The sequence below is a fragment of the Lampris incognitus genome, chromosome 12 (assembly GCF_029633865.1).
Source record: "Lampris incognitus isolate fLamInc1 chromosome 12, fLamInc1.hap2, whole genome shotgun sequence".
Taxonomy (NCBI): domain Eukaryota; kingdom Metazoa; phylum Chordata; class Actinopteri; order Lampriformes; family Lampridae; genus Lampris; species Lampris incognitus.
Window position 1 is genome coordinate 48645901 of NC_079222.1, and position 19568 is coordinate 48665468.

The 19568-nt window shown below is 44.1% G+C and overlaps 1 protein-coding gene across 1 annotated transcript in view; it reads left to right on the top strand.

Moving 5' to 3' along the window:
- Positions 1-17982, top strand: part of lin54 (lin-54 DREAM MuvB core complex component) — a 28995-nt gene extending 11013 nt beyond the window's left edge. The window contains exons 3-14 of the mRNA XM_056290752.1: positions 2224-2335; positions 3100-3227; positions 3420-3575; positions 4958-5159; positions 5353-5426; positions 5519-5716; positions 5821-5912; positions 8709-8780; positions 10947-11049; positions 11138-11275; positions 11488-11690; positions 15560-17982. Of these exons, the coding sequence (XP_056146727.1) occupies positions 2224-2335; positions 3100-3227; positions 3420-3575; positions 4958-5159; positions 5353-5426; positions 5519-5716; positions 5821-5912; positions 8709-8780; positions 10947-11049; positions 11138-11275; positions 11488-11690; positions 15560-15761 (1680 nt within the window). The 3' untranslated portion in view covers positions 15762-17982. The remainder of the gene's footprint in view (positions 1-2223; positions 2336-3099; positions 3228-3419; positions 3576-4957; positions 5160-5352; positions 5427-5518; positions 5717-5820; positions 5913-8708; positions 8781-10946; positions 11050-11137; positions 11276-11487; positions 11691-15559) is intronic.
- Positions 17983-19568: the final 1586 nt, after the last annotated feature.

The following is a 19568-nucleotide window of genomic DNA, read 5'->3' on the forward strand; positions in this document are numbered from 1 at the left end:
TATACAAAACTAAGTTGTTATTGTTGTTGTTGTTAAAGGTCCACACAGGAGTTAAACAAGGCTGTGTTGTTGCCCCAACCGTGTTCTCTGTCTTCATTGCCACCATCGTCCACCTCACAAGTCCTAGTCTGCCTCAGGGAGTCAAAAATCACGTACAGAACTCATGGGAATCTTCTGAACATTAACAGATTCAGGGATAAAAGTAAAACCACCACCACATCCATCAATGAGCTGCAGTACGCTGATAACAACACCTTAGTGTCCCTCGTAGAAGAGGAACTACAGAGCACACTGGACACCTTTGCAAAAGGATAGAAGCAGCTTGGCCTGGCCATTAACAGAAAAAAGACCCATGTCCTCTGTTAACCCCTACCCAACAGTAATATGCCTGTTCTGCCCCCGTCCATTTGTGTAGACAACACCAAACTCGAAAACGTGGAACAGTTCCTATATCTTGGTAGCTTTTTCTCCTCCAGAGCCAACATTGACACTGAAATACACCATCATCTCAGTTGTGCCAGCCGGGCCTTCTCAAGATTGGGAAAAAGGGTTTTTGAAAACCGCGACCTTCAGGGCAGAACAAAAATTCTGGTATATAAAGCGGTAGTGCCCACCGTACTGTATGAGTCAAAAATATGGACCACATATAGCAGGCACCTGAAAGGCACTCAAGGTATACCAACAGCGATGCCTCAGGAAGATCCTTAAGATCAGCTGGGAGGATAAGGGCACCAGCTTCAGTGTCCTCGAGGCCAACATGCCTACTATAACTGCCATCGTCACACAACATCAGCTGAGATAGACTGTCCATGTCCTCCACATGCCTGACTCTCACCTCCCGACACAAGTCCTTTCCTTTCCGCTTGTGACAGGACGCCGTGCCCCAGGAGGACAAAATAACCGATATAAAGATAACATCAAGGCCGACATCAAAAGGTTTGGCATCAACCTTAACACCTGGGAAACAGGAGCAAAAAACTGGGAGGCATGGAGACTGGCTGTCTGTGAGCGTGCTGCGGGCTACAACCATGACCTTCACCATGCTGCAGAAAACAAGCGTGGACTCAGAAAGGAGCGAGTTACCAGAAAGGCCCAAACCACATCCTCAACCACTTCTTTACACCCTTTCCCACATTGCCCCAAAATATGCGACTCCAGGATCAGCCTCTATGCCCACCTGAAGACCCAGAAGGACCCAGAAGGAGGACAGTCATACTCGACCCAGAGTGACTGCCGATGATGATCTGTATCCTGAAAGCTAATGAAACCAATAGATAAGTGTCTAATGCATCTGTTTAAGTAGACTGATTTTCATTTATTAAATTCTAATCAATCAAATCTTTGAAGTGTTTCATTGCTTTGTTTTATATTTTTGTTGAGTATAAATTTGACCGGGCATTATTTAAACGCATTTTGTGCTTGTGTCCCTTTAATTATCCCTACTACAGTTCGAAACTCGGCTAAATTAAAAAAAAAAAAGCTTTCTGTAGTGTGGCTGGTAGCCCATGTTGACTGTGACAAAGAAGTTTGTTGAGAGGAACCAAAGGCAAATAAATGAAGTGTGGTAAAGGGTTTTATTGCTGGGATTGCCTGACTGCTCTTGGTTTGTGTCGCCAGATCTTCTTCAGTTTCCTCCAGTAAATAGAGAATCTTATGACTTTACCTGCGACAAGTTTGCACAATTTTCTTCTGATGGAAATTCTCCTATCCTCGTGTCTTTTGATGTCTTCTGCAAGTCACAATGATTGCCGCCATGTCAGCAGTGCAAAGAGTTCAAACATGTTTTTCAGAGGTGTTAGATTTCACCACGGTCATAATTACTAAATGTATTAATAAATCGTATTTTGGGTGGATTTTTATGATCTCCCAATATTTTGCGCTTTGCAGGGTAATTCTTATAAATGCAGTTGCACTAAAGCTGAGGTGCAAAAAATGTTGACTCTATTCTCCTAATTTATGCAAAATACCCATTGTGTCCTTGTAAATCTCAACAGCAGATTTTTAACACAGAAAGAGGGTTCATGCTGGAGCAAAATGTTAGCTGTGGCCCAATAACCGTGATAGCAATTTAGCATCATATGTTGGTAATACACAAAATGTATCTAATAATTGCTCTTCTTAGTTGTTTTGGATAAAAGCATCTGCTAAATGAGTAAAACTGCAAATTTTGGAATGTGTATCCAACTTGTTTTTGATTAATATGGTTGAAAAATGTCTCTGCAGATTGCTAAGAAAACACAGGTTTCCTCAGCTGCACCAATCAAGTTCATCATCACTAAAACAGTTAACAGCAAAGGGCTGACTGCTCAGACGTCAGTGTCTCCTGTCATTGCAGGTAACTTCATTTGATTCATATCGACAATTTTTACCTCTGACATGTTTATTTGATTAGTGTACACTCTCCTGGATCACCACTTTGCTGTGGTGGAGAAACTTGTGTGTACCAATGATCCCAAGAGCTATGCCGTCCGGAGCTTGGCTTCTGGTAGGGTCACCCAAGGTGGACAGGTCAAGGGGGAGGTCCCAGACAAAGTGCAATCCAACAAAGAACCAACAAAGACCTTAACGGTGGAACTGACGGAAGATGTCTCCAGGTCACAATGGCAGTGAAGGTGAATGAAGCCTGCAACAGAGGGTGGTCCCCAATTGTCTTGGTTCTCCATGCCAGTGGACCCTGGCCACCCCCTGCCAAGGACTGTGACTGCAGGCTCATCAGCCACTCCGCGTAAAAAGCTGTCAAGCGCAGGCGTCCTCCCATTATGCGGCTCCAGGATCGGCATCTACGCCCGCCTGAGGACCCAGAGGGAGGATGGTCATACTCGACCCCATGTGACTGCCAGTGATGATGACACTAATCTTTGCAAAATGCTAATAATAATAATAATGGATTATTTATATAGCTCTTTATCTAGACACCCAAAGCTTTTCACAGAGAAAGGGGGAAATTCTCCTCAACCACCAACAATGTGTAGTTCCCACCTGGGTGTGATGCAAGGAAATAAGGCCAAAGTGGTTATTATTTAAACCAGATAGTAAGACTGCTGTATGCTTAAATATCTAACCTTGATTTTTTTTTTTTTTTTTGCCATTTGAACAAAGGACGAGTTGTGACCCAGAACTCCCCAGTGATGACTCCACGGACCATTACTCTATCTGAGCCCCTCAACACTAGTATACAGAGCCTCTCCAAAAAGATTGCTATCTCACCGCTTAAATCTCCTAGCAAGGTAAGTTGTGCTAATCAGTTAACATTGAATCAAGGAATTCATGTGTTTTTCTAATATATAGGGTTAATACATAAGATAGCCTCAAGTTTTGATCAAGCAGCATGTTGGCTTTGGGATAAATTGGGCCACTTTTCTACAGTGAATCAATTTTGTAATGACTATTCTTAAGTATTTTCTTTGTTTCTGCACCAGCTTACTGTAGTATCAATGGCCTCCCAGACTCCCGGCGCGCCACAGAAGTCAGTGGGACTACCTGTCAATGTAGCCCTTGGTCAACAGATCCTTACAGTTCAGCAGTCCACATCGACATCCCCAGCCAAGGTGGTCTCCAGCCAATCAACAGCTCAGGTATCGCAGGCAGTGTGGAGATAGAACATGGTTTATTGTTATTGCCATGGAATTTATATTTTTTACCGAAGGGAAAAGCTGTTTTTAAACATATTTAAAGTGTTTGGCCCTTTAACATGTCACTTTGGTAATTTTGGGGCAACAAAAAAAATTAACTGGCATTAATTGTTAACAGTCACAAATCATTTCCAAAGGAGGACTGAAACTTTAGATTATTTGCTTTTTCAAATAATATAGAGAAAGCTTATTTTGAGTATTCTAGTCGTCTATAAACTTGAACCATGTGTAATTTTAGCACCTATATTCAGCTGACTTCATTTGATACCATTCATTAATGTAAATTGTTGCTGAAAATGTATTTTAAAACATAATTAAAAATGATGGAGGATTAAAAAAAAACCTTAAAATATTGAATCTGAACATTAACTATGAAGCCTAGTTCTTAGTCATATATGATTCCCCCCCCCGTTTTTTTTTCCCTTCCCAATTGTATCCGGCCAATGACCCCACTCCTCTGAGCCTTCCCAGTCATTGCTCCACCCCCTCTGCCGATCTGGGGAGGGCTGTAGACTACCACATGCCTCCTCTGATACATTTGGAGTCGCCAACCTCTTATTTTCACCTGACAGTGAGGAGTTTCACCAGGGGGACATAGTGCCTGTCATATTTGATTATTATGGGCACGGTGGCCCAGTGGTTAGCACAGTTGCCTCACAGCAAGAAGCTCCTGAGTTCAAACCCCAGGCCATCCCAGGTCCTTTCTGTGTGGAGTGTGCGTGTTCTCCCAGTGTCTGTGTGGGTTTCCTCCGGATGCTCCGGTTTCCTCCCACAGTCCAAAGACATGTGGGTCAGGTGAATCGGCCGTACTAAATTGCCCCTATTTATGAATGTGTGGGTTTGTGTGTGTGTAGGTCGGTCCTGTGTGATGGCCTGGCGGCCTGTCCAGGGTGTCTCCACCTGCCACCCAGTGACTGCTGGGATAGGCTCCAGCATCCCCACGACCCTGAGACAAGATAAACGGTTCAGATAGTGGATGGAATGGATGGATGAATAGTTTTTGCCGCCCATTTGAAACTCATGGAAATTTCCATCTAGTTGTAGGGTCAACACTAGGAATGGGCTGAAATTTTATCGCACTGTTCTCATGTCCCTTTCTATGATTCTGTATTGTTCACTTTAAGACAAGTAAAGCCAAAGGAGAGATTTTGGACATGTGCACATTTAAATTCCTCTATTGTCCTCCAAAGTTGGGACATTAGACCTGTTGTGTTATCTGTATTCACGTTAGAGTTCATCTCAAAGCTATAAGAAATTATGTTTCTTCACTCTTGCATGCAGTTTGATGCATTGTTCTGTTTCCTCTTTTACACAATCTTTCTCAGAACATAAAACCAGTGCAGTCTGTGGCAGTGAGAGGCATCGGTAGCTCCCAGCTGAAGACCATCATCCCCCTAACCTCTCAGTCAAACGTGCAGCAGATTCAGGTGCCAGGCAGCAGGTTCCATTATGTTCGCCTGGTCACAGCCACGACAGGCAACAGCACAGGACAGACCAGTGGTCCCAGCACCAGCTTCATTCGACCAGGTTACTTATGCATGAAACACTCCAGACCAGCTTTTGTCCTTCTAAATATGGTGGCTCCACCAGTATATACGTACTTTATTGTTATTATTTTGTAGTTGCTTTGGGTTTTAAAATTCTGCCCGAACAAGCAATAAAAAGGCAGATATGGATTTTCTCTGTGGAAACTCTTGTGATCGGGGTTCTTGTCCTACAGCTAAACCTATGGTGGTCAACACAGGAGGAATAAGGATGTCTGTCCCAATTGTTCCAGCACAGACAGTGAAACAGGTGACGCAGTAATTTTATATGTATTGTAATAAGCGTCTCGTTCAATTTTCTATAAAAATGTTAAGCCATGATTTTGGAATGTTTTTCTTTAGGTGGCGCCTAAGACCTTGACATCAGCAGCCCAGGTAGTGACCACCACTCAGACCCAGCAACGCCTAATTATGCCTGCTACTCCCCTTCCCCAGATCCAGCCCAACTTCACCAACCTACCTGCAGGCACTTTACTGGCGCCAGCTCCTGGGGGTGGTAATATGGGCTACGCCGTAGTGCCAGCACCTTATGTAACACAAGTTAGTAATGTTTTATTGAATACATTTGGACAATAAATACTGAAGTGCAGTTAATGTATGCAGAATATCTGCCTTCTGTTTTTCTTACTTTGTCTTTCCTTTAGCTCCAACAGTCACCCTTTGTGACCCTGGCCAGCAGCTCTGGTTTCCCCGCCCCCACTAGTGTCCAGACTCACTCCAGGCTGCCACTAAATGGGTAAGTTAGTTCTAATGGATGCGTAGCGAGTAGAAACTATGAAGTTTATTGCGCTAAAACAACAAAATGCACAATTTTTAAATATGTCAGTTTATCATCTTTATATGTATTTGAAGTGACACTGATCTACTGTAGTGACTCAGGAAGGATTAGCAAGGAGGAATTGAGGGCAGCTATGAAGAGTATGAAGAGTAGAAAGGCGGTTGGTCCAGATGACATACCTGTGGAGGCATGGAGGTGTTCAGGAGAGATGGCAGTGGAGTTTTTTAACTAGATTGTTTAACACAATCTTAGAAAGGAAGAGGATGCCTGAGTGGAGAAGAAGCACACTGGTACCGATTTTCAAAAATAAAGGCGCTGTGTAGAGCTGTAGTAACTGCAGAGGTATAACGTTGATCAGCCACAGCATGAAGATATGGGAAAGAGTAATAGAAGCTAGGTTAAGAGGAGAGGTTATGATTAGCCAGCAGCAGTATGGTTTCATGCCACAAAAGAACACCACAGATGCAATGTTTACTTTGAGAATGTTCATGGAGAAGTCAGAAGGAGTTACATTGTGTGTTTCTGGATTTAGAAAAAGCATATGACAGATGACAGGGTCCCAAGAGAGGAGGTGTGGTATTGTATGAGGAAGTTTGGAGTGGCCAAGATGTACAGTGGTGCTTGAAAGTTTGTGAGCCCTTTAGAATTTTCTATATTTCTGCATAAATATGACCTAAAACATCAGTAGATAAAGAGAACCCGATTAAACAAATGACACAAAATTATTATACTTGGTCATTTATGAATTGAGGAAAATGATCCAATATTACATATCTGTGAGTGGCAAAAGTATGTGAACCTTTGCTTTCGGGATCTGTTGTGCCCCCCTGGGTTCTTTTGTGACCTGGCTGACTATTACACGCCTCGCTCTTGGAGTGATCTTTGATGGTCGACCACTCCTGGGGAGGGTAACAATGGTCTTGAATTTCCTCCATTTGTACACAATCTGTCTGACTGTGGATTGGTGGAGTCCAAACTCTTTAGAGATGGTTTTGTAACCTTTTCCAGCCTGATGAGCATCAACAACACTTTTTCAGAGGTCCTCAGAAATCTCCTTTTGTCTTGCCATGATACACTTCCACAAACACATGTTGTGAAGATCAGACTTTGATGGAGCGCTGTTATTTAAATAAAACAGGGCGCCCACTCACACCTGATTGTTATTCCATTGATTGAAAACACCTGGCTCTAATTTCACCTTCAAATTAACTGCCAATCCTAGAAGTTCACATACTTTTGCCACTCACAGATCTGTAATATTGGATCATTTTCCTCGATAAATAAATGACCAATTATATTATTTTTGTATCATTTGTTTAATTGAGTTCTCTTTATCTACTTTCTCTGATGCTGTTTTAGGTCATATTTATGCAGAAATATAGAAAATTTTAAAGGGTTCACAAACGTTCAAGCACCACTGTAGGAGTGGTGCAGGATATGTATGAGGGCAGTGTGACAGTGCTGAGGTGTGTGGTACGACTGACGGATGGATTCAAGGTGGAGGTGGGATTAGACCAAGCACCGGCTCTGAGCCCTTTCTTGTTTGCAATGGTGACGGACAGGTTGACAGACAAGATCAGGCAGGAGTCTCTGCGAACTATGATGGTCACAGATGACGTTGTGATCTGTAGGGAGAATAGGGAGCAGGTTGAGGAGAGCCTGTAGAGGTGGAGGTATGCACTGGAGAGAAGTGGAATGAAAGTCAATAGGAGCAAGACAATACATATGGGTTAATGAGAGGAAGGACAGCGGAAGGGTTAGAATACAAGGAGTAGAGGTGATGAAGGTGAATGAGTGATTTGCGACAGAATGGTACTGATGAGGTAAAGGGAAGGTTTACAGGGCGTCTGGATAGCGTGGCAGTCTATTCCGTTGCCTACCAACACAGGGCTCGCCGGTTGGAATCCCTGTGTTACCTCTGGCTTGACAGATGTCACTACAGACACAATTGGCCGTGTCTGCGGGTTGGAAGCTGGATGTGGGTATGCCACTAGCGCCTCCTCTGGTGGGTCGGGGAGCCTGGGGGGAATAGTGTGATCCTCCCACGTGCTGCGTCCCCCTGGTGAAACTCCTCACTGTTAGGTGAAAAGAAACGGCTGGTGACTCCACATGTATTAGAGGAAGCATATGGTAGTCTGTGGCCCTCCCCGGCCCGGCAGAGGGGATGGAGCAGTGACCAGGATGGCTTGGAAGAGTGGGGTAATTGGCCAAGTACAATTGGGGGGGGGGGGGTTACAAGATGGTAGTGAGACCAGGTAGGTTGTATGATCTGGAGACGGTGGCACTTAGTTGAAGATGCTAAGATTTCTATTGGGAGTGATGAAGAAGGACAGGATTAGGAAGGAGTATATTAGAGGGACAGCTCAGGTTGGACGGTTTGGAGACAAAGCAAGAGAGGCAAGATTGAGATGGTTTGGACATGTGTGGAGGAGAGATGCTGGGTATACTGGGAGAAGGATGCTGAATATGGAGCTGCCAGTCAAGAGGAAAAGAGGAAGGCCAAAGAGGAGGTTTATGGATGTGGTGAGGGAGGACATGCAGGTGGCTTTCATGACAGGGGAAGATGCAGAGGACAGGAAGAGATGGAAATACATGATCCGCTGTGGTGACCCCTAACAAGAGTAGCCAAAATTAGTAGTCGTCGATAGATTAACTGTATTCAAGACCAAATCAGGCCTCCTAAATTCATCTTAAGTTGGTAAAGGTTAACAAATGGGTGCAAAATTCATTTTGATGTTTTTCATCTGCGCATAGCTTATCAACACCAGATACAACCACAAGACCAAGGAAACCTTGCAACTGCACCAAGTCACAATGTCTTAAATTGTAAGTATAAGTGTGTACTAAACCAAGTTTCTTTTCTCTTTACTGCTAATATGTAATTTTTACAAATTTATCTTTAAAGGTCTAGGAAACCGAAAGATTTTTTTTTTTTTTTTTTACCAAGTAATTGGACTTTAGTTCTCTCAAGTATTTGAATTTATTTCCTCTAATTGTCTTGGTTTAATGTTGCATTTTTAATTTTGCCAAAGCACATGGTAACTTCTGTTTTGAAAAGTGCTGTACACATAAACTTATTGGTTTTGTTTCAGTACACTTGCTTTTAGAAAGTAAAGTATCGCTTCATTTCGTGTGCGCAGGTGCACGGAATGAAATGACAAATAAATGTTCCTGATTTCCTGAAATGATCAAAGAAATTTTACAATTCTAAAAGAGTTGCGCAAAAAATGCAGAAAGCGCCAAGAGTTTTCAGAGGGTAGGACCCAAAACCTGCAGAAGCATCTCTGTCAGTATTGTTACAATCACTCAGCCCTCTTCCTTTGGGTGTACTGTTGCCACTCTTGTCTTGAAAAAAATAGTTCCTAGAAGTTGCAGCTTTCCGGACTGCACATATAAGAAGACTCTTTTTTTTTCTCCTTCATTTCCTTAAACTAAATATATTCACAGAAATGGACTGTGTTTCTCAAAACCTGTGGACATTGGTGTAAAAACAATAGTTACGAAGGTGAACATTTGTATGGCTCATTTTGCAAGGACAAATTCGGCATCCTCCGCCAACAGAAATACGACTGATAAAAAGCTAAAACTGATCTGAGGTGAGCCCTTTAATGCAACATTTTCTACCTCAGTAGGCATAGCAGGACACTCCTGCCACATAGACGTCGTGGCGGAGAGACGTCAAAAGATGCTTAACTTTCTGTTCACTATCAGAAAGTGTCTGCTAATTGGTTTTACAAGTAAGAAAATGTCAGCTCATTTGTTAGCTAGTTTACCGTGCCCAACCAATAATCTCAGCAAGCAGTGGCCACCATCTAGACACTGACAGAGGTTTATGTTGTGCCAACGCTTCAGACCTGCTTGGTTAGCACTCTCGTACTTAAATCTCATAGTTAAAGAAGGTTGAATTAGTTCATCTGGATACGTTTATTGACAGATACGTTTCATCATGCAACTAAATGACTGATGATGTCACTTAGTTGCATGATGAAACGTATCTGTCAATAAACCTTGTATCCGGATGAACTGATTCAACTTTCTTCGATTTTCTTACCTGGATTATTGAGCATGCATCAACACACTCTCGTAGTTAAAATATCACTGGGCTATATCTAGCCTACTTTTAACTCAAGCAGGTCGATAAAATATGTAGGCGCGCCCGGGTAGCATAGCAGTCTATTCCGTTGCCTACCAACACGGGATCGCCGGGTCAAATCCCCGTGTTACCTCCGGCTTGGTCGGGCGTCCCTACAGACACAGTTGTCCATGTCTGCAGGTGGGAAGTCGGATGTGGGTATGTGTCCTGGTCGCTGCACTAGTGCCTCCTCTGGTCGGTCGGGGCGCCCCCGGATCGGCAGAGAGGAGGTGGAGCAGCGAACGGGACAGCTCAAAAAGAGCAGGGTAATTGGCCAGATACAAATTAGGGAGAAATTGGGGGGGAAAAAATAATAAAATATGTGAGCTGTTTCTTCTGCCCTCTGCTAATTTGAACAGATGATTTTGTAAAATAGCCCTGTGATGGCTTGGCGGCCTGTCCAGGGTGTCCCCCCGCCTGCCGCCCAATGACTGCTGGGATAGGCTCCAGCATCCCCGCGGCCCTGAGAGCAGGATAGGTGGTTCGGATAATGGATGGATGGATTTTGTAAAATATCTATGTGCACAAGCTGTAATCTAGCTCAGTTACCTAAGCTGCGAAGAGAAAGCATGTGGTTAGAAATGCATACAGCAAACATTCACTGTTTGCCTTCCCTGTCAGCATCTTAATGGGTGATGATCATTATTTTTTCATTTAACTGTTTATTACACATTAATAGTTGTGTTAAAGAATCCAGGAAATATAATCACTATTTGAATCTAGTTTCCTGGATGTCAGAATGAAGCCTATGTGCCGTTTTAATTTGAGTTTGTCTTAGAGTACAAGGAGATGCAGGTACAAAGCTGTTAAATCTGGTATGCACAGGTCATCCTAATGGGGTGTCGTTTATGTTTGTGAAGGTACTGTGACTGCTTTGCGAATGGAGAGTTCTGCAGTAACTGCAATTGTAATAACTGCTTCAATAACCTGGAACATGAAACGGAAAGACTTAAAGCCATTAAGGTGGGTTCAGCTTTGGTGTATGGGTTGTTATTTAACTGAATTGTTTCATGTGAAATGTCACCCAAAATAAATTTGACTGTTTTCACAGAAATGTCTGGACCGGAATCCAGAGGCCTTTAAGCCTAAGATTGGGAAAGGTAAAGAGGGCGAGTCAGATCGTAGACACAGCAAAGGCTGCAACTGCAAACGGTCGGGCTGTCTGAAGAACTACTGCGAGTGTTATGAGGCAAGTGTTCTTTTCCCTGTGTACCTTCAGGTCTGCAGCGTGACTAAATATCGCAGGCCAAACTACAGAGTGAAAACCTTGAAATTGAATGTAAAAAATGTGTAAATGTAATTTCAGACTTGCAGGTGATATTTTGATTTTTTGATAGAATTACATTGACAATATTGATGAGAGGTCATTTTTGAAGTTATTTCTTCATTTTTTTATTCAAGGCAAAGATTATGTGCTCATCCATTTGTAAGTGTATTGGCTGCAAGAACTTTGAAGAAAGCCCAGAGAGGAAGACTTTGATGCACTTGGCTGATGCAGCAGAGGTTAGGGTACAGCAGCAGACTGCAGCTAAGACCAAACTGTCTTCACAAATCTCAGACTTGCTCATGCGGACCACACCTGTCAACACAAGTGGAGGTGGGAGGTAGGTAATTTTGTTTTACAACTGAGATATGCGGTTATAGGAGCACTTCACCATTTTATCCAAAGTTCTTTAAAATATTCATTTTAAACATGTTGGATTTTGAAAGAGGAAAAAAATCATGTATACATTGTGTTTTCAAACAAAACAAAAAACAAACAAAATCAAAACAAATACAAAATTACATCATCTGCCAGGAGATTCATTTTATGATTTGTTTGCTGTACTTTGAAGCCGTTTATATCAGGATCTTGTCTAATTGCTTCAGCTAGGGGCTCAGTAGCCAAGACAAAAGAGTCCTGGGGACAAAGGGCACCCATCGTCTCAATCTACTCAAGGGAAACGCTGTCGAGGTCTGTCCCTTAGTGGCAGTTTTGGCCCGGGGTTCATGATAAAGGGTTTTTACCCAGTTAATAAACAGCTGGCCAAACCCAAACTTAGCCAAGACTTTGAATAAATACAACCACTCCAGCCTATCGAAGGCCTTCTCGGCATGTAAAGCTAGAGCTATACTCAGCTCATATTTATATTTTGTCCGGTGGATAATACTAAAGAGCCTACACAAGTTGTTAACTGACAAGCATTTCAAAATGAAGTCACTCCGGTCTGGATTTAATAATTGTAACAAGTACTGTCTGTAGGGATGCCCGGCCAAGCCGGAGGTAACACGGGGATTCGAACGGGCGAGCCCTGTGTTGGTAGGCAACAGAATAGACCGCTACACTACCCGGATGCCCCACCACAGGGATATTTTGATCAGGCTATTTGCAAGGCTCAGCATTTTCGGTTTTTATTTTTCAAAGCCATCCAGCATGCCGAATTTTGCCACAAGAGGGCACTGTTACGGGTCCGCAGTGGTGTAGCGGTCTAAGCATCGGCTTTGTGTCGATGCAGTTGCCCACTGGGGACTGGGGTTTGCGCCCCGGTCTCGTCAGATCCGACTATGGCCGGACACGATGAAGCAGCAATAATTGGCAGCGCTGTCTTCGGGAGGGGGGCGGAGTCGGCTTGTGTTCGTCACATGAATGCGTCTCTGTGTGTGTCGGAAAAAACAGTGGTTCGGCCTGGAGTCGCCTTGTCACGGAAGTGGCGAGGCGTCTCCTTTGAGACTGCCGGCTGGAGAGATGCAGTTGGCGAACACATGCAGTACGAGGGTGGGTGTTTGAAGTAAAATAGGGATCGACTGGCCAATAAATTGAGAGAAAAAGGGGAAAATCAGAAATAAAAATTAAAAAGAAAAGAAAAGAGGGCACTGTTACATAACCTCACACGAACAGGAACAACTTCTGGATCCATGGAAACATAAAATCCGGGTGAAAATCAGTTTAAACCGATCTGCTCCTTTTTAAAAAAATCTGGGTATTTTCCGGTGAGAATTGATAAAAACCAAAAAACGCTGAGCCTTGGCTATTTGATGTCCTTTAGGATTATTTTTTTTCAGGTGTTGGAAAGCATCCTCGTGTGTCTAAACCAATAAAAAGCATAGCCTTAGTATATCATTCAGAAGCCTACTTTATTGTTTCACCACCATGAAGCGCTGTTCTTTGTGCAAAAAAAGTATATTTTTGTCATGGAGGGTGCATCTAAAATTGGGGCTTTTGTCTGCTGTGCTGTGGCAATGCGCCGCTTGTTGACATTTGGCCATTCTGCGTGAACTCTGCATTGTAAGTCAGTGTTGATTGGTGCAGTGCACTGACTGCATGGAATAGAAAAGAAACACCAAACTAATATTGCTGACGGTCGCACTAAAAGTTTGCATTGTGTAACAGTTAAACTATCAAATGATACCGTTCTACCTTAAAGTTGTTTTTAAAATAATATTGCTGGAGGATCCTGTTCTTATCATGGCAGTCTGCTAAATGTAGAGGAAACACTGCTGTGCATGCTTATATTTCTTGGAAGCAAACAGCTTGTTAATAATTTTGGGCGTCCGGGTGGCGAATATTTTTTTCCTAGGATGAATCCGGAAAGTTCTCGCCCTCAGGCGCTATGATTGGCCAGATCTGCGTGTCAGTCAAGGCCGATGCGAACCCGCAACAACCCTAACCCTTACCCTAACCCTAGCCACGTTTGCTAGCTAACTGTTAGCCATTAGCCATGTTTGCAACCAAGCTAACTGTGCCAACTTAACCGTGTTTGTACGGTAAGCGAATATTTTTTTCCTAGGATGAATCCGGAAAGTTGACTGACGGGCAGATCTGGCCAATCCTAGCGCCTGACGGTGGGAACATTTCGGATTCATCCTAAGAAAAAAATATTGCCGTCCGGGTGGCGTGTTGGTCTATTCCGTTGTCTAACCAACACGGGGATCACCAGTTCGAATCCCCGTGTTACCTCAGGTTTGGTTGGGCGTTCCGACAGACACAATTGGTCGTGTCTGCGGGTGGGCAGCCGGGTGTGGGTATGCATCCTGGGCGCTGCACTAGCGCCTCCTGTGGTCAGTCGGGGCGCCTGTTCGGGGGGGAGGGGGAACTGGGGGGAATAGCGTGATCCTCCCACGTACTACCCCCCCCTGGCAAATCTCCTCACTCTCAGGTGAAAAGGAGCGGCTGGCACATGTATCTTAACTGACACAAAGCATGTCGTTATCTTGGATGGCTCGCTTCATAGTCTGGTATCCTATGTCAGTGGTTCTCAACCTTTTTGGGGTCCTGGACCCCCTGCGTATTTTTGATCTACCCTGAGGACCCCTCCACCTGATCTTGGGGGAGGGCGGTTGCAATTTGTAGAAACAGTGGAAACTGCATTTTAAATTGCATTATAGCATTTATTCACTCTTTGGGGCAAAAATAAGAGCTTTCAGTTGTAACTTAGATATAGTTAACAAAACAGAATTCTTATGCAGTAACTTTCAGATATATGTAACAAAACAGAATATGTATTCAGTAACTTTCAGATATATGTAACAAAACAGAATATGTATTCAGTAACTTTCAGATATATGTAACAAAACAGAATATGTATTCAGTAACTTTCAGATATATGTAACAAAACAGAATATGTATTCAGTAACTTTCAGATTTATGTAACAAAACAGAATTCTTATGCAGTAACTTTCAGATATATGTAACAACACAGAATATGTATTCAGTAACTTTCAGATATATGTAACAAAACAGAATATGTATTCAGTAACTTTCAGATATATGTAACAAAACAGAATATGTATTCAGTAACTTTCAGATATATGTAACAACAGAATTTTTATGCAGTAACTTTTAACAGTGCAAACGGGAGCGAGATCTCTTATTAAAATACAATAAATTACACTTGTGAAACAGATGTAATTAGAGAAAAAAGTCCTGTTACCCTTTACAGTTTAGGTAGATAAAGGTCTCAGTCACATTTGAGTAAAATAATCCTATTTCTATAAATGTCATAGGATCTTTTTTTTAAAGATATTTTATTTTCACGGACCCCTTGCAATTACACCACGGACCATTAGGGGTCCGCGGACCCCCGGTTGAGAAACACTGTCCTATGTACATATAAATAATCATAAACAACACACATACTTCCACATACATTGTGTACCCATGCAAATTTTAGATCAGTTTTTGAATTCTTGTCAGTTGTAGTTGATGAAATTGAAAGTTGTGGAAAAGACTTAGTTGTTTTCTTAGTGTAGTATTACGTGGTAATTCAATCTAATTTTGTTTTGGAAATGATTTCTCTTGACATTTTCGTTATTTTTGTCGTATCAACGTTTAAGTTTGGATTTTTTTTTTTTAAATAATCCAGACGAGGATCAGATCAAAGACTTGTGGTAATTTCACTGCAAGCTCAGCAAGTTGCAGTTATCTTGTTATAAGTGATAATGGATTATATGGTGTTCCCCTCCTTAATGTTGTCCCTTATGCATTTCTCCACAGGCTGCCTTACACGTTTGTGACAAAGGAGGTGCTTGAAGCGACAACCGAGTGTCTCCTGGAAAAAGCAAAACAGGCGGAGTTTAGTCACCAGGCTCAAACCCAGGCAGAGAGGATGGTCCTGGAGGAGTTCGGACACTGCCTCAGGAGGATAATCAGCGCGGCAGGGAAAGCCAAAACAGACTGCCCTTCTATCAACTGCTAGTAGGCCCGTGTCCTGGATATCTTACTGACCCACCTTTACAAAGAAGAAGAAGAAAGCCACTTTTATTTTGTCATCTCTGCATTTAACCCGGAGGGTTCTGGCTCAGAAGAAGAAATAAAACTGGTTCATCTGCTTACCCCTACGACTTCTCTTGCAGAAACCGATGCCTATCTCAGTACACAGCAATGGTCAGAGAATGTACAGCGTTCACTGCCGTGGCCAAGAACAGACCCGTCAGCTGTTCTTCTATTTTGTTTTGATTTTTTTTAAAGATTATTTTTTTGGCATTTTCTGCCTTTATTGGATAATTACAGTAGAGAGACAGACAGGAAGGGCAGGGGGGGAGAGAGAGGATGACATGCAGCAAAGGGCCCGGGCCGGATTCGAACCTGGGCCGCTGTGGTAAGGACTCAGCCTTATGTGGTATCACTCTACCAGGTGAGCCACCCGGGGCGCCCCCTGCTGTACCTTTCATTTTTGTAAGCAAGTACTTGCAGGATAAATGTACAGAGCCAAAATAAACCCCGACTATTAACTGAAATTTAAAATGTTGAAGTAGTGCTTGAGACAATGTTTTCCATTCCCGAGGTGGAATGGCTGGCTTTTCCCGTTTCTACTGGAAGGTAAACGAGTCTTGCCTTGCCGCTCTGACTCGGGTGTGCTTCAGAATCAGTGAGTCAGGCAAGTTGCATTTTATATAGTGCTTTTCTAGCAGCAACAGCCCCTCAGAGCGCTTTACAGTTAATGAAAACTAACACCTAGAGGAGCAGAATGACAGAATGCTAATACATGGACAATTCCAGTGAGAAAAGGTCAAAGGTTAATATTTCATGTCATTCCTTTATTCCAGACTTCCATGAGAAACATCAGTGTTTTCATTTAAACAGTGTCAGACAGTCTGTCCACCCACACCCAGCTCTAGGGCCTCCATCCGTCCCCCAGCACAGCCCAGGCCCTCAGCACCATAGTGTCGATGTTGGCCCCGCTGCAGGACCTGGAGTTCACCACCTGCTTCAGGGGGACCAGCACAGACACCATGCTGCTGGAAGCCCAGACCACACCGCCAGGCCCGCCGGACGGACGGGAGCCCCAGAGCCGGGTCCGAGTAATGTGTCCCCGCTTGTGCCCTATGCCTACTTGGATAGGCTGTTAGCTCTCCACACAACCGTTTATTGGATTAATTGTCTGTTGTCATATCAGTATACAGTGCCTTGCAAATTTATTCAGCTCCCTTGAAAGTTTTGAGTTTTGTCTGGATTACAAATGATGCTCACCCATGTTTTTTAAAATTGGCCAAAAATGACGTTTGATTATTCCTTCTAAATAAAACACTTAGGTTCGAACCCCTTCTAATATATTTTTGCGCATTATGTCAATAAGAGGGCAGACCAGTATGAGACATAGCTACTTGTATAGGTATATTTATTTTAATGTAAACATGTCTTTTAAAAGACCTACATACCTACACGTTACACAATAAACACATGAAACAATGTCCTATACTCTACAACTTCATTTTAAGACCATAGACCTCACTCTGTCTCCCATTGTCTGTGTCTCCCTCTGTCTGTCTGTCGCTCGCCCTCTGTTGCTTTCTCTCTCCCTCTTATCTGTCTGTCTATCCGTGTCTCTCCCTCTATCTGTCTGTCTCTCTCTCCCTCTATCTGTCTGTCTTTCTCACTGTCTCCCCCTCTGTCTATCTCTCCCTGTCTGTTTGTCTTTCTCACTCTCCCTCTGTCTGTCTGTCTTTCTGTCTCACTCTCCCTTTGTGTGTGTGTGTCTCTGTCTGTCTATCTGTCTCGCTCTCTACCTGTCTCACTCTCTCCCTCTGTCCGTCTGTCTGTCTCTCTCTGTCTCTGTCTCTCTCTGTCAGCTTCTGTCTGTCTCTGTCTGTCTGCGCTCATACTGGTTTATGTAAACAAGTTGACAATATTTGTCATCTTTGTTGAGCAAGTTTTGTTTGAAAGGAATTAAAGGTGCTGACTCCTGTTCCAAATATAGACCAGTTGTAATAATAGTAAATAATAATGATTATTTTATTTTTATTTTTATAGCACTTGTATTCAGTAATGGAAGTAAATATGTGGGCTATTGATTGAAGTTTTGAGGTATATTGAAGGGACGTCCGGCGCTGTGGGCGAGCTGTGCTGAGGTGAACATGGAGCGACGATGAGCTTTTCCTCCCCATGAAACTGGAAATAATAAACCATTGGGCACCTGCAGTGCATGAAGCCTCCGTGTTCATTATTCAACATTACTCAGTCTGCACAGCAGCCCACACTTGAAGGCACACAATTCCCAGAAAAGTGACAAAGAAGTTTTACCTTTGAGGGGTAATTTATAATAAAGTGCTGTTAAAAACAGAAAAGCGGGCTACTCACACCCCCAGAACGCTAGCATGAAAAAAGAAAAGCGGCAAAACTGACCTAACTGGTTCAGCTGTTTAGTCCACCGTCACTGTCAGGCCCGGAGGCCCAGAGGCCTGCAGGTTGTGTGCCAGAAACACAAGACAGTCCTCATTTGAAGAGGCCATTGCCGGTCTCTTGAGTCGCTATATTCCTAGCCGAGGAAAAGATGCGTTCAGGACGCACCGAGGATCCAAGTATACAAAGATAGTTCTTTTCTTTTTTCCCCACTCTTCCGAGCCGTCCAGGTCGCTGCTCCACCCCCTCTGCCGATCCGGGGAGGGCTGCAGACTACCACATGCCTCCTCTCATACATGAGGAGTCACCAGCCGCTTCTTTTCACCTGACAGTGAGGAGTTTCACCAGGGGGACGTAGCGGGTGGGAGGATCACGCTATTCCCCCCAGCCCCCTCTGCCCCCACCGAACAGGCGGCCAGAGAAGGCGCTAGTGCGGTGACCAGGACACATAACCACGTCCGGCCTCCAACCCACAGACACGGCCAATTGTGTCTGTAGTGACGCCCGACCAAGCCGGAGGTAACACGGGGATTCGAACTGGTGATCCCCCGTGTTGGTAGCCAATGGACTAGACCGCCACGCCACTCGGACACCCTGGAAAGATATTTCTTTGCTATCTGGGCGAGGTGAGGGTGTCTCCCAACAGCCCAAGGTTTTCCACCACATGAGAGGGTTGTGTTGAGCAGGTATTGGAGACTCTTGTTCCTACATTGACGTCTCTTTCCAGCAGCAAAGCGTGCTTCCGGTCTGGCCTCTCAGTGCAACACGTGACTCCGAAGAGATCCCCTGTAGCCCGTCAGAGCAGCTGACCAAAATCCCAAGTATTACCAAACGGGGCTTTCTAGAATGTTCGGGGGGGACAGTCACTCTGTCTGCGGCTGAGTTGGGGTGTGAACTCTCTGCCATCTTTACCACGCGGTTCTTTCAGCTTGACCTTTCATTTTCAACCGATGAAAGTGACGTTGTGTGGGAAGATGGCGTGTGGGAAGGAGAAAACGCCACTTCCGGTGTGGGAAGATGGCGGCGCAAAGTCACGTTTGCAGCAGCCTCACCCAGCACCGTCCATGCAGTGTCTTTGCCCACGTCTGCGTCTGAGTTTGTCTTTGTTTCATGCCTGGGAGAGCTGGCGCTGGATCGGCTGGGAGAGCTTGGTCTGCTGCATCCTGTGGGCTCAGGGACCACGGTCCTGCCTGGAGCTGTGCCCGAAGAGGAAACACCGAGGGCGGTCTGACAGGACGCGGAAGCGGGGCGGGCTAAGCTAACTGCTAGCCCATGTAGACTGGCGGTTTCGATAACACCAAGGGCGGCCTGGTAGCGGCCTCGCCTGTTTTTAGCGTCGTGTGGAGTGCGGAGAGGTGTGTCAAAGGTGTCTGGCTGGGACAGC